The 13,853-nt window shown below is 39.7% G+C and overlaps 1 protein-coding gene across 1 annotated transcript in view; it reads left to right on the top strand.

Annotated features, from left to right (window-relative positions):
- Positions 1-1,103: 1,103 nt before the first annotated feature.
- CDH2 (cadherin 2, type 1, N-cadherin (neuronal)) overlaps positions 1,104-13,853 on the top strand; it is a 105,768-nt gene continuing 93,018 nt past the window's right edge. The window contains exon 1 of the mRNA XM_010574350.1: positions 1,104-1,212. Within this exon, the coding sequence (XP_010572652.1) occupies positions 1,128-1,212 (85 nt within the window). The 5' untranslated portion in view covers positions 1,104-1,127. The remainder of the gene's footprint in view (positions 1,213-13,853) is intronic.

The following is a 13,853-nucleotide window of genomic DNA, read 5'->3' as shown; positions in this document are numbered from 1 at the left end:
AGACCATATACTACATCTGGGCATGCACATGGATAGGCCTTTGCTTGGCACGTAGGCGTGTTTGAGATTGTGCGAGGGCTCTCGGGTGTATCTCAGCCCAGGCTGGCATGGGAGCTCGCCTCTCTGCCTTCTGCAGTGCAAAGGGGTTTTGCCATGTATGGTCATTTAGCCACATGTAAGGTAGGCTATTGTCTTGTGCAGCACTGAAATGAGACAAAAACAATCCACTGAAAAGACATTTTAGTCCTTTGCCACAGAAAGTTGGATATCTTTTTTTTTTTTTTTTCCAACTACGCAACAAACTGTCCTGGAAACGAGCTTGGCTATCAGAAGTATCTCCTGAATGTGGAACACTACAGAACAAACAAGTTTCTAAATGCTGTATTTTATTTCTTAATAAAAAGGCATTTATGAAACTCTTTAAGAATGTGATTTGAGGGGAAACTTTCTTAACATGTGAGAACAAACAGTTTCAGTGGCTCGGCTCTTCCCTTGTTGTGCAAATTTAATAATGAACTGCTTTCCTTTTAACTTAATGTCCCTTTGAAATAGAAGGAGATTGCATGGGAAACATTTGGCTTTATATGGTATCTGTTTGAATGCTAACGCAAATGTAAGTTCTGCTAAGTTACTGCAAATGTAGTATTTTATCTTGGTTTACTTGTTCTGGTGCAGCCTCACATAGAAGTACTCTAAATAAAGCATTTTAAATCAGTGTTTGAAGTCATTTGTCTCAAGTAATCCGGCTATGAAAAAGTTGCCAATGGGTTTTGTGCAACATTTATTTCCAGAGGAAGGAATGTTTTTGTTCCCCCTATGATTCCCCTTCAGTCTTGGTTTCTGGTTTAGTGGAAATGTTCAGTTGTCAGAAGAATCAAGATTGTGTATTATTTAGATCTTACCAGACAAGTGGGATTTGTTCCTTCCATTCCAGTTATCAGAAAGATTAACCCTTTGCCCTTGCAGTCCTAATTGCAGTCGTTCAGAAACAAAGATGCTGCTTGTACAAGACGGCAGCAAAACAGAGTATGTGCCAACTGGAATGTTTCTCTGGTGAATGAGGGTTGCAAGTATTACATAAATTTTGTCTTGCATTTCAGGCACCGATAAAAGCAACCTGTGAAGATATGTCATGCAAGACTGGATTTCCTGAAGACGTTCACAGTGCAGTGGTGTCAAGGAGTGTACATGGAGGACAGCCTCTTCTCAACGGTATGGTTAGAAAAGATGTTTTGATTTTTTTTTTAATTTCCTCTAGTTGTAACCATAAATCACTCTGGAGCGTTTTCATCCTTAAATAGGGCACAAACTCCTGCAGGAAAGAACATCAGCTGCTCTGTGATTATTTTTTGATTACTGTCATAGGACTTGGAAAATCTGTTGGCATTAGTGGTAGCACATGCATCTCTGTTGACTATAATTTGAAAATACTGAGCCTTGCGAATCTTCCCGTGATCGTCCACTAATTCTCTTTCTCAGCACAGCGTTCACACTGATGTTTCTCATTACCACTGGCAACACGTATGCCATCAGTCTGTACTTAGAGCCCATGTATGAATGATGAGGAATTAAAGAAAATTTCCCTTCTGCTTTCCCTCTCCCATAGAAGTACTGCACTTATACCCAGTCCTAGTGCTCGCATTAATGCAGAGATAGTTCCCTCACTGCTTTTTCCTGGCAACTGAGGAGAGACACCTATGGAAAGCAAGACACGGGACAGGCAGCAACGCGGGAGAGTGGTTCCGCGTGAGCCCTCGGTCAGTGACCACAGCACTGCAGGCTCTGCGAGGAGCCGTGCCAGGAGAGGCAGGACAGTCGGTGCGGGTGCTGCGGGTGCTGCACTCTCACCCTGGCACCTGCCTACACCTGAATGGCATGGTGCCCAGGCTGAGGATGACCCGCTCCCGAGCTCGCAGCGAGTGCAAACCCTTGCCTCCGCTGGGGATGCGCTGCAGTCAGTACATCTGCTTGCAGGTCGTCCTGGTTGGCAATTCGGGTCGTTGCTCTTTTTGTGTCTCTGTTTGTCAGGGATAGAGTAGTTAGCTGTAGGACACAGAGGCACATGCTCTGAATCTTTTATACATCCCCAACCAGTGAAGCTTCAGTATACAAGTTTGTGGAAGTAGAACGTTTTAAAAAATGTGCATTAGTTTGGCTGTTTTCTGAACTACTAACTTTTTTTTTCCCCATCTAATTTGGAAATTGTGGAACTGACTAAGAACATCAGTTTTAGACGGTTTCAAATACATCTTAAATAAGGACTAATTTAATTTAATTTGTTGTTTCTTTCACATATAAATATAGTTACACAGATCAAGACATTTAAATGAAAAAATTCTAATGAGTCTGCAGAACAAATGAAGTGAAAGCTGTAGTCTTGATTTTACATGCTGTATGTAGCAGTCTCTCCTTAATTATATTTTACAGACCTGTTTTGTGCTTTTTTAGAAGTATAATGGAAACTTGAACGCAGGATGAATTGATTAGCTTTAGTGTATTTAAACTTGAGTTATTAAAGCTTTTTCTGTTCAGTTTCAAGGCAGTATATTCTACCACCACAGACTTTTTTTTTTATTAAAGGGTAGCTTAGAAATTCAGGTATTAAAGCAAATGTTCTGCCAATCGAGAAAATAATAGAGGAAAGAGAATTTTCCTTGCTTTCCCACTAAATGGGTGTTAACAGATGACTCTACTATAGACTCCTCCAATAGACGTCAGCACTGAGAACTCCTTTGTTAGGTGATGCACAAACCCAGAGAGGGGCAGAAACAGGGACAGAGCACAGCGAGCAAGTGCTTTCCAAAGGTGCCTCCTTGAAACCACCAAATGTTTGTTACTGGTTAATGATCAAGCTGTCAGTTCATCTTAAAATGGAGATCACAGAAGTTTTGAGATCTGCCCTGTCCTGTGAAAGTTCTCTTCGCTCTTCATGCAATCAAGACCCTGTCTGCAATTTCTCCCCTTTTTTTCCCCACCAGCTAGGAATCACAGTGGACTGCCCACTAATTCTCTGTTGGCATTGCTCATGCAAATCTGATGATAATGACTGACCAGCCTTAACTGAGTCTGAACTAGTGATGTAGGATGGCAGACCGACTTCCTTTCTCCTTACTCATCGCGTTCACACAGTCCCTTCCCTTGCTTCTCAGAAGTGAGTGAAGCATGACTGTTGGTTTGTCCTTGAATGGTATTAAAATGCATAGCGTTTTATGAAAGTAGGAATTGGAAAAACTGCATGAGGCATACAGTATGTATCACATCATATCAGCTGGTTGAAAAATGACCTGGGGGAGTTTTTTTTCCTACTAGTGTTTCCTCAGCTGAATTACTGCAGTAGTTAATTCTTTTGAAAATTCTGACATGCTTAAAAGCATATAATTTGCTAGTTACACATAAACATACGGTCCGTCATTGCGTAGCTTTGACTTAAATTTAATTACACTGTCATTTTGAAATACTATTGTTGTCAAAAGCCTATTTCCTGGTTATTAAACTGGATTCAGATGACGCTGCAAGTTAAGTATAGTTGCGTGACATTTGCTTCTTAGGGGTAACCATGGGCCTGATTGTGATCTTGGTTGCCTTGCCTGTCTTAACTGCATGCTTATACTAGTATGAATTCAGAAGTAAGGCATATAACTATAGGTTTTCTGTATGGTTTAGAAGTGAAAGCTTTCATTTTCTTTCGTTTTGTGCATTGATACCACAAGCACAGAGGCTGTATGGTCCTCTGAGCTAGCTGCAGAATGATTTGAACCTGACTTGATGCTTGCTTGACAAGTTACTTCTTAAAATAATGGCCAAGAAAATGACCATATGTTTATTATCTGTCTTGTTCATTTGCTTTTGTCTTGCACAGCTGGGGACAAGCCTCTTTTAAGGTCTTCAGTTTCCATCTTACTCACCAAAACTTAAATAAAATTAGAGTTATCATATGACTTATTGATCTGTGCCTTTCGGTTGTTACAGTAACATAGGGTATCTGGGTTTTAAAGTATTATTATAAGAAATCTTTACCTTAGACTATGAGGCAGGGTTCCACCATGCACTACACGGTACTGTATATTTTCTGATGAGTTTTCTCTTTATTTCTGTATTCAGGTGGTGCTTGGTTTTGAGGGAGGGTGGGACTTATTCCTATTGCATTTAAAAAAAAAAAGTCTATATAATTGATAATGTCTTTGTTAATTCATACAGCTGGGATAGTATGTCAGCATCTACTAATTTCTCCTTCTGTGCATGCGGGCATAAGAGGCCACTACGTGTTCAGTTGGTATCCACGTGTTTAGTTGTCACAAATGTGAAAAACTGGTGAAGCAATATATTCACAATAACATAAATTGGAAAAGGGGAAAAAAAACACGTTTATTAATGTGGGTAGAGGGAAAGAAAGAGAAAGCTGCCTTTGGTTTCAGGGTGAGGAAGCAGGGAATCCCTTGTCGGGAAAAGATGCAGTTAGTTGGGAAGTCACAGCAAAAGAAGTTGGAAACTACTCCCTTAGTAGGTAGTGACTGAGCTGTGTAGGAGGTAGCCTGGAGTATAGGCTATGTCCTGTTGTCTCCTTCTGGCATAGTGTTCCCGTGGTACAGACTTCACCGGTCATAGCCTTGGAGACTTTTCAAAGCTGATGTCTTACACTTCGTCTTGCACAAAGTCTGCCAAGTCTGACTTCAAGATGCAACGTGCTCAGGTCACTAGACACATGTAAGCTAAGTACTGTAGGTCTAGTTTTGAATTTATTTATAATGTTTTACGTCTTGTTCCACTTGGTACCAGTCACTTCAGTGAAATTACGGTGATTTTTACCAAGGAACTAGGTGAGCTCAGAACTACTACCTTCATTTCTCTAAAGAGAGGAAAAAGAAAGTAGTAATTTCTGAAACAAAAGAAACCTCCTGCACCTGTAAAAGTTGTCTTACTGATAAAACTGTGGAGTTATTTGGGCCTCCAGTTCTTTTAGAATTTGATATACTTTGAAGTATATTAGGACTCAAATGTTCCAACATTAAAAAAAGAAAACAAATCATATGCAAATAACTCACCAGCCATCACCTAGTAGAAGTAGATATTTAACCCAAATTTGCAGACACAGTACTTACGACTTGTTTCTGTAAATAAAATGTGATTACTCTTTGGAGGACCATACATAAGATGTAGTATTAGGAGAAGAAGAGGTTAAGTTAAAGAGGGAGTTCTGTTCAATGTATTAAATACCCTTGCTTGTGCTGGTTTTATCGCAGTTTTGTAGTTCATCCAGGAAAACGTGTTTGTGGTAGTTTGATATGTATGTGTAGCCTGTTTATCTAATCTTTGTTCTATATCCTGCAAATTTTAAGATATAAATAATCCGGTTCTGCTAAAATCATTCACCCTAGGAAGGTTACTTGAATGGTTATTTGCAGAATCTTAAAGTTAGAGATTCATACTCTTGATAATTTATTTTAGCAGTTTCTTATCTTTCAGACTTTAACATTGTCCTGTTACTAAATGCATGATTTTAGTTTTCTGCTAAGCAAATGCATTGTCTAGAGAAGATTCTTAAATGTATCCTTAGATACATTGCGTTGTGTAATTACAAAATATTTCTAAGCTCTTTGAGTTGCACAATGATAAAGAAAAAAAATGTTTCAGTGTTGATCACTGAGATAAGCAGTGATTATGGGTGAGTAACAGCACAGTTTCATGAGCCATTTAAGCCGGAGCGAGCTGACAGTTTTGCCAAAAGAGGCACGCTTACGCCTTCTCTCCTCCTTGAGCCTGATACCAAGTGCTCTTGAAACCATAAAATGAATGGGGTTAGCCGATCTATCTGGGGTAAACTCTCACTCGTACTCGTTTAGGTTTTTGCTGTAAGATCTTGTATGCTTAAACAGAGCCATGGTGTCCCTGCTTCCCTGCTGCCTTTTCTCTTTTTAGCAGTGAAATGCTTAGAAAATAGTATTTGTTTTGATGCATTCAAACTGAGTGACAAAACTTGATTTTGGCATTCCCACTGACTTATATTGTAGTTTACCATTGAAAATACTGGTTGGTCTGAAACAACCCAGAAACGCGTTGCTGGGAATGTGGTGCTCAGGCATTGCCTGGCATTTAAAAGTAACTAACGTTTCTTCATGATGTAGTGGAGGTTGCATGGGCACTGTCTGTCCCAGGTGAAGCCACTCAGTTTCATTTGCTGCTAGTGGTGTTATATCATTCTGTGTATAAAAATGCTTATCATTACCTAAGAATAAAATTCCTTTTAAAAAAGTCATCATGCTTAAAACTGAAGACAGCAGCACATTTTTTAAGGCTTATGTCTTGTTCCTTTCTATAAACAACTCTTATAAAATTGTATTTTTATTATGGTAGCATGCACTGGTGGCTTTGATATCCTAGTGTATGTTAACAGTAGGGCCAGGGAAAGTGTTTTTAGAAGAATCATATTTTCCAAGAGGGAAATCAGTCTTTCCCCACAAAAAAATTTGGACTTTATTTTTTTTTCCATGAAAAAAAAAATGAAAATGGTAACCACTTTGTTTGAAGTCTCCTTGCCTTAAGCAAAAAGACAAGTTGACAAGTTCCTTCCAGGCAGACAGCCAAAGAATCTCAGATGGATGGGGTCTCTCTATGAGCTGCTGGCAAGCTGGTGAAAAAATGTTTCAATTCTTCCCAAATGTGTTGTTTTCTGAAATGCTCTTCCTATACCCTCCCCCCCCCCAAAACAACCCCCAAAACCCACAAAACACCAAAACACTGTCCTTCTAGTTATTCTAAGACTTAGTGGGAGTGGGAATATTTTTTTTCCCAGAAGCTTATGTTGGGAATATATTTATATATTTTTCCAGTCTTGCTTAACATTTAGTAGGTTTAGTTTTGCTCTCTTCATGTGAAGCAGAATAAATTTTAATGCTGTTACTTGGTGATGCTGTGCCTTGTTGATTTATTTTATGTTACAGTTGCATTCAGATACTTAGTCTCTTGCCTTTTTAATCCTTTTCTTCTTCTTTTCTCAAACAGCTTTCCTGTTTGTCCTCTTTCTGTACCTCACAGCATCCTAAATTCTCCTGTGTCAGTATTGAGCTTGCTATCCTGGATTGGAAGAGCTTCTTCTGTTTGCTTTAACTACACTAGCACAGTGCCTGTTTTATGATGCCTGTTGTCTATTCACACACAAAGCTCTTAATGTATTCTCAGATGCTTGTCCCCTGAAAATCAGCGCTTTCTTTTGTTGAAGCAAGAGATTGCTTTTCTTGAGATGGGGTTTCCTTACTCTCTTTTCCCCACTCCTTAGTTAAACATAGAATATATGCTAGAGTATACATAACGTATGTTCACCTTGCTGATCAGTGGCAAAATATCTATTTGAGTGGTGTCTCCTTTTTTCTCACTTTAATTTCTGTCAAGTTGTACGTCTGATCTGTATGTGGTATCCAATCTTACTCTTCAGTATTAGGTTACTGATTAATGTTGGTATTTTCTCATTGCAAGCTTGTATGTAGAACATTATATATATATAAACAAAGAATAAATGTAAATAATGAAATTCAGTGATGTTTTGGATGCACGCAGAGGACAAACATTTCAGAAATGTAACTCCATTATCCCTTGGTGGACCCTAAAGCTGGCATGGAATTGTAGTATGTAGATCAATTTGTATATCCAGTATCAAAGAATTTATCATTTGAGTTCTAGATAAGAAGTCATTCTAAAAGAAACCTATCAACATGTACTAAAAAAAAATGTTTTCCTTTTATGGAATATTTGGGTTAGAGGTGGAAATATATTTTGTAGTTAAAAAAAATTCTAAATACACTATTCTGTCCACTTTTTCCAGAGAAGAAACTTGACTTATGCTTATTTCCTGCAAAAGGAACACTGCTTCTGTTTCCAGTGTAGACTCTTATAACTACTTCTTGAAAAAGAGAAAAATACACTTAGAGAGAAATGATAGAAATCCTGAACAGTTACAGTGTTCTGGGATGTGTGAATTGGTTCATTAGTCCAGCTCTGACAGTCATTTCTGTTTATGGTGCATTTACTTGGAATGCACTGAATTAGTACTTATTCCCTTTTCCTATATTCAGCTAGTTACTTATGAGGATCTCAAATGTAGTGTCCTTTCTGTGTGCAGAAATATGAATTACGAGAGCTGAGTTGTCAGCTGCCCCAGTAAGCTCTGGGCATGGCTCAACAGGGGGATGGCAAAGGAGATGTTTGTTTCTGCTGCTGAAGCTGAGTCTAGCTTTATACTGTTTCTAACACCATTTAGTGTAGCCTTAGCTCAGTTTTAAACTGTGCCATCTGTCCTTGATTCCCAAGGGGCCATTTATTTCTCTTGGAATTGCTATAGTTTGAGCCTTCTCCAAGGCTGACCCTTGCTCTAGGGGAGGCTGGAAGGAATGGTGGTTGCAAAGCTGTGCAGAAAGCCTCCCCAGGAGACAAAGGTGCCCTTAGTTATGGGAGATTTAGTGATAGAAGAAAAGTTGCTGTTGCTTGCAACAGCTGCATTAAAAAAAAATTCTTTATGTGGATTGATCAGTATATGGAATACATGGAGCAAAAACTCAGGTGAGGCCATCTGTGTTAGCATAATGTGAGACACATGGTATGTATAATTACACATTCAAATTCTCGCTTAAGACTACAATACATCTTTTGCTGACTTGTCATCTTTCTAACAATGCAGAAGACATTCACTAGAGCATCCTGTTGAACCGATATTATAGGAAAATGCCCTTTATTACAGAATGTATTACAATACTAAATAGAGATAAATTCCAGTAGTACTTAAACACTTAACTACATTAAATGAAATACTACTGTGTTGAAGACTTGGATGTCAATCAAATCCAAGTACAGTTTGAACTGCTCTGATTTTGGTAGAATGCAGTGAGGCAGATCTGTTGTTTTTGGTTGAACTCGTGACACTCAACATGGGGGCATTTTTTAATCTGGAAATGATAACTTTTCGAAGAGTTCACTTCCAAACTTTCAGGGCATGTTCTAGGCATCAGAGTCAGCCCTGCTGAACTGAGAAGACAGGAGGGACAGAAGGAAGATGCAAGGGAACAGTGTCAGATTTTGGATGGAAGGGAAATGACTAGAGTTGCTATTATCTTCTAATTAGGCTGTAGAAGGAGTAAGTGGCCTTTGGTACCCTTTAGATCTTCCCAATGTGACACAACATAGATGGTGTTCCACTCCTCTCCGTATACCCCAGCTGGGTGATTTGTCCTCCAGAGGGCAAGGAGAATAACGTTGGGGAATGAGTGGGGTGAAACTCTGGAGTGGAGAATGGGGCTGAGGCTTGGCAAAGGATGGAAGCAGAAGAATCTGGGTGATGAAAGGTGCTGGTATGGGTGGAGGAATAAATAGAGACCCTGCTGTAGTTCAAGGGGGAGAGGAAAGCACAGGTGTTACACAACTCCAGAAAGAACAGAGAAACTTGGCATTGGTTGAAAGAAGAGGGCAGAAGCAATGTAAGGTAGGAAGGAAAGTATCTTGGAGTACTTTCAGATTTCCTCATGACATCCAGTTGGAGCTAGTCATGGGCATCTGATATCTATGCTAAGGGAAATGCCAAGGACCCACCAAAGTGAATCAAGTGAGCAGACAGTGCTGAGAAGCTTTTCTAGGAGAAACTGCTAGGCCTTTTTGACATCAGAATGACAACATGATGCCCACATCTCCCTTTTTTTTGCAATTTATACTAATGCCAAGAAACTTAATTATCTGAGTATTTAGCCAAGATAAGAACATGCAGAAGGAAGAGCCTTTTGAAGACAAACTGATCTTACAGCCAGGATATGAGGTTCACTAAAAAAGTACCTATAGCTGCACATCATGGCTTGTCCACTGTTACGGAGGAAGCATTGGGTTTGAGTGCTTGGAGTCGATCAATGTCTATAGAGTGGCCTTGAAACCCACTGCAGCTTCTTGCTACAGGTGAATTGGTACCAGTAATGTTTTTTTCATTGTTTCTCACCTTGATTATAAATGTGCAGTTTAAGTGCATGTGAAAATACCAGCCTTAAGTAAAGCTAGGAAGATATACCAAAAATGCAACTTTCTTTCCTTGAGTTATAAATACATCACAGTGATGTGGCTGCAGGATGAGTGAGTTAGATCAGCAAGCCGATCTGACACAAAACGGTACCTACTTTTTGTGGTGGGCTAGTTCTCCCCTGAGTCAGCTTGCTTTGTTGATTTACTGGGACCTACTGTGGAAAAGGGTATAAATTAATGAGAAAAGGGGTCTGTTAGGGGTGATGAGAGAAAAGGAGGTCATAGCTGAATGAGACTGCCCTGTGTTAGGTTCTCTGTTACACTTCTTTCTTGTTGTTTTTTCCCTTTTTTCTCTGCAGTGCAACTGAGAGCTTTCTTCCTGCCGTTTTAATTTATTCCAGGATTGGGCAGCTGAAGATCAGCTCCCTGCCTGTCCCTTGCTGCCTGCTGCATCCCAGCCCTGTCCAAGCGTAGCGGTGAATTGCGCTGGCAGTTCTTAGCCGAGGTGCAGATGACAGCGAGCAATCCCATTAACCTGCCAGCCCAGCTGCAGATAATCCTGGAGAACCAGGGCACCCAGCGCTGCCCATGACTGCTGTCCCTTGTCCCCCTGCAGCCCCTGCCTGCCGGTGGGCACTGATGCTCCAGGCAGAGGAGCAGCACAGCATGGCTCGGGTGCATCTCCTCCTTCTCTGAGCTGCCCGTAGAGCTTCAGAAACTGGCCCATTTTGAATTTTTCCTCTTCCCTTTTACTGTTTGCTGTGTTTTGCCAGACCTGTGAGCAGTGGCAGATATTACGATCTTGTCTGCTCGCCTGCAGGAGCAAGCTCTTTCTTGTGCAGTGTACTGCCTTTTAAGAAGTAGGTTTTCTTTGGTTTTGAAAGTTAATGGCACATGCCTCTCAGGTTGTAGAGAAGAGGAATTATTTAAGACCCTCTGTGAGTTCCAGTTTAACGTTCTCTTAAAGACGAAAGTTAAGAATCCCTAAAAGCATAACTCGTAACATACAAGCTATCAAAGTAGCAGTGCAATCTGTTAAAGTGTTTAAAAATTTGATTCTCTGCAGTTTAAAATGTGAAATAAATGTACACTAATTGTTTTGAATGGAGATGAAGATGGTGTTTGAAGCCAGTCTTTAAAGGAATTAGTGAGATAGCACTGCAGTTAATGGTGGAGCACTATTTTTCTGTAATGGGCTCAGCAATGTTCTCTAATTAGCTTGCAAATTGATATTCAAATACAAGTAAACTGGCAATCAAATAGAAGCAAAACATCTATGTAAATAGACTTTGGTTTCTGCATTTAGCATACCTGTATCAAAATTATATGTGGGTGGAGGGTAAGCTCTTAGTTGTTTTTCAGCATGGAGCTTTTATTAATGGTGGCTCACTGGTTACATTAGGTCAATATTTTGGTTCAAGCACATGAAAAGGGGGGGGGAAATCCCTTTTCTTCCACAAGTGAGTGGCTTTTAAGCATTAGTAACATAATACTGAGTGTGTATGAGGTTTTTCCTGTCTTCATTTCTTTCAGGTTTTGTCAACTAGTTGTGCACACAGGATCTGATGTGTAGCTGAATTGGTGGAAATTATTCTGTTGACTTTCCTGGATTTGGATCATGTTTATGTTCATTATTAAAATTATTGCTGTATGGTATAGCCATTTAACTTTCAAGCCTTGTGCTAGAAACTGGATGCGTAAAATATTATTGGTGTTTGTGTTGTAGGGTTTTCTGCTGCATAGACTGCAGGTTCTTAAACTTGAATTTAACTTAATGCCTGGCTTAACAATCTGTGAACTTATTTTTCTACAAAGGAGAACCACACAATAAAGCTGTTGCATAAGAACTGTTGTGGGGAAAGTTAGATAAAGATCATACATTAAAAATTTAGATTTCGGGGTCTTTTTAAACTCTTTATTGTCTAATCTATAAAACATCTCTCAGTCATTGACACACTGATAACTTGCTTCCTACCCTCTGTAAGCTTATTTTTTTTTGACAGGTGGAAGTGTGACTGCAGCAGTGGGTCAGCTTCCATGGTATTAGTTGTTCATCATCATCTTTTATGCTAAAAGTTCTTTGGAATGTACTTCCCTAAATCAAATTCTTATCACTGTGCATTCATTAAATCCAATTATTGTTTGCATAGATTTAGCTTTCTGTGCTGGTTATTGTCTGGGTTCTTCAAGGGAAAAAACCCAAAGAAAACCAAAACACGAAAACCTATGTTTTCTATAAAGCAGCCAGTACGCTTTTTACACCATAGAAATAATACGTCGGTGAAAGTCTTCGGCTTTCCAATTCAGTGTGTGCTTTTCTGTTCAAATAACCGCAGTTTTCCCTTTACAGTGCTTTAGTGCATGTTTGTGCTTTTATAAAAAATTGATTAATTTGGTTCTCAGGGGATGGCTAATGGGGGAGTGTAGGTCCCTTGGAGGTCAGAGGTTCAGATCCAGTCTGTCATCTGCATCCAGTAGCCACTAACTGATAGCTGCTTGGTAGGTTATGTAAAAACAGCCTTAGTTGGTGGGGTTTTTTTTTCCTGAAGAGGTTTATGTTGAAGAGGTACTTATGTAATAAGACCAGAAATACTGCTGAAACTACTGGAAACTGGGGCAGCACATCCAGGCAGGGGGTGTTTGTGTGTATGAAGGTAGGTGGAGAAGGTCACTATCACAGTGCTTTCTAGACTGTCTAGAAGAGAGAAGCAATGAAATGGAGTGAAATTCTAATGTCTTGGAGTGCATTTATGCAGAGCTGAGATATATTAGGGCAGGCTTTTTAACAGCTTGGAGCAAAAAGCACCTCTAGCATTTCAAAGGTGTTGAAGGTGGTTTTGCCTACCTGTATTTGATTCAGCCTGTTTCCCAGAACCGGAATGAAGTCTGTATCGCATTGAAACTTAAACAAACAAACAACAAAAGAAACCCCTCTCATTCTTACCCTGCATGTCACATCTCCACTTCTGATGGTGTCAAGTCTCATTTAATTAAAATCATGGTCATTATGCTTGTGTGCAAATTAAATATTTAAGAATGATACATGTAATTATTTATAAAAATGGATAATTTTTTCCTCAGATAAGGTGATTTTATCAGTTGTTACAACTGCAAATGATCTGTTAGTTATTTCCTCCTCCTGATTTTTGCAATAAAGGCTCTGTAATTTATCAATGCTGAACAACAAAAAAAAAAAATCAAAAAGCCAAAGTAGTCACTAAAATGAAAGATCTTGTTAGCCTTCAGTGGATTTGTTGTTTAAAGGAGGCAAAACCTGCAAAAGCACAGGTGCGCCTGGCTTTAGGACCCAATTTTGCACGAGAGAAATATATGTTGTGATCCCAGTAAAGCTTTGCGTGGCTGCTTCGGTCTGCTGGGCAGGTCATAGCACAGGAATGAAGCCTGGCTTAAGGTGGCCACCATCTCTGAGTCTGTGGGTTTTATATTACAGCTGATTTCAAACGAAGGGGAAACTTATTGAGTCATAGTACTGAGATGTGTGCACAATAAAAGTACACAAAGATGCTTAATTTTTGAAGCCCCTTTTATCATGCAGGACATCAATAATAGACTGAAGAAGTAAGCTAGCTCTGAACACTTGTTCCTGTAAGTGACTGTAAACTTCCGCATGGTACTTAAACTTTTTGTAGGGTAACCGAGTAAGATCTTGGATAAAGCTGGCTTTTAAGACTCCCTGCTGTCTGCTCAAAGGCATTTGTGTGACTTCTGTTGCATACAGTAGAAGAATGCTCTGCCTGGGTCCACCTGGGGAGGAAAATGGGTTGTGTTGCTCATCTTGTTGAGTGATCCACAGCTGCGCACCATGCATGGCCTCGCAAGCAGCGTGGGGCTTAGCTGGAGCCGAT

This window comes from Haliaeetus leucocephalus, unplaced genomic scaffold (genome assembly GCF_000737465.1).
Source record: "Haliaeetus leucocephalus isolate CR32 unplaced genomic scaffold, Haliaeetus_leucocephalus-4.0 Scaffold428, whole genome shotgun sequence".
In the NCBI taxonomy this organism is placed as follows: Eukaryota; Metazoa; Chordata; class Aves; order Accipitriformes; family Accipitridae; genus Haliaeetus; species Haliaeetus leucocephalus.
Note: the sequence above shows the minus strand (reverse complement) of the source record. Positions and strands in the feature narration are given on the sequence as shown.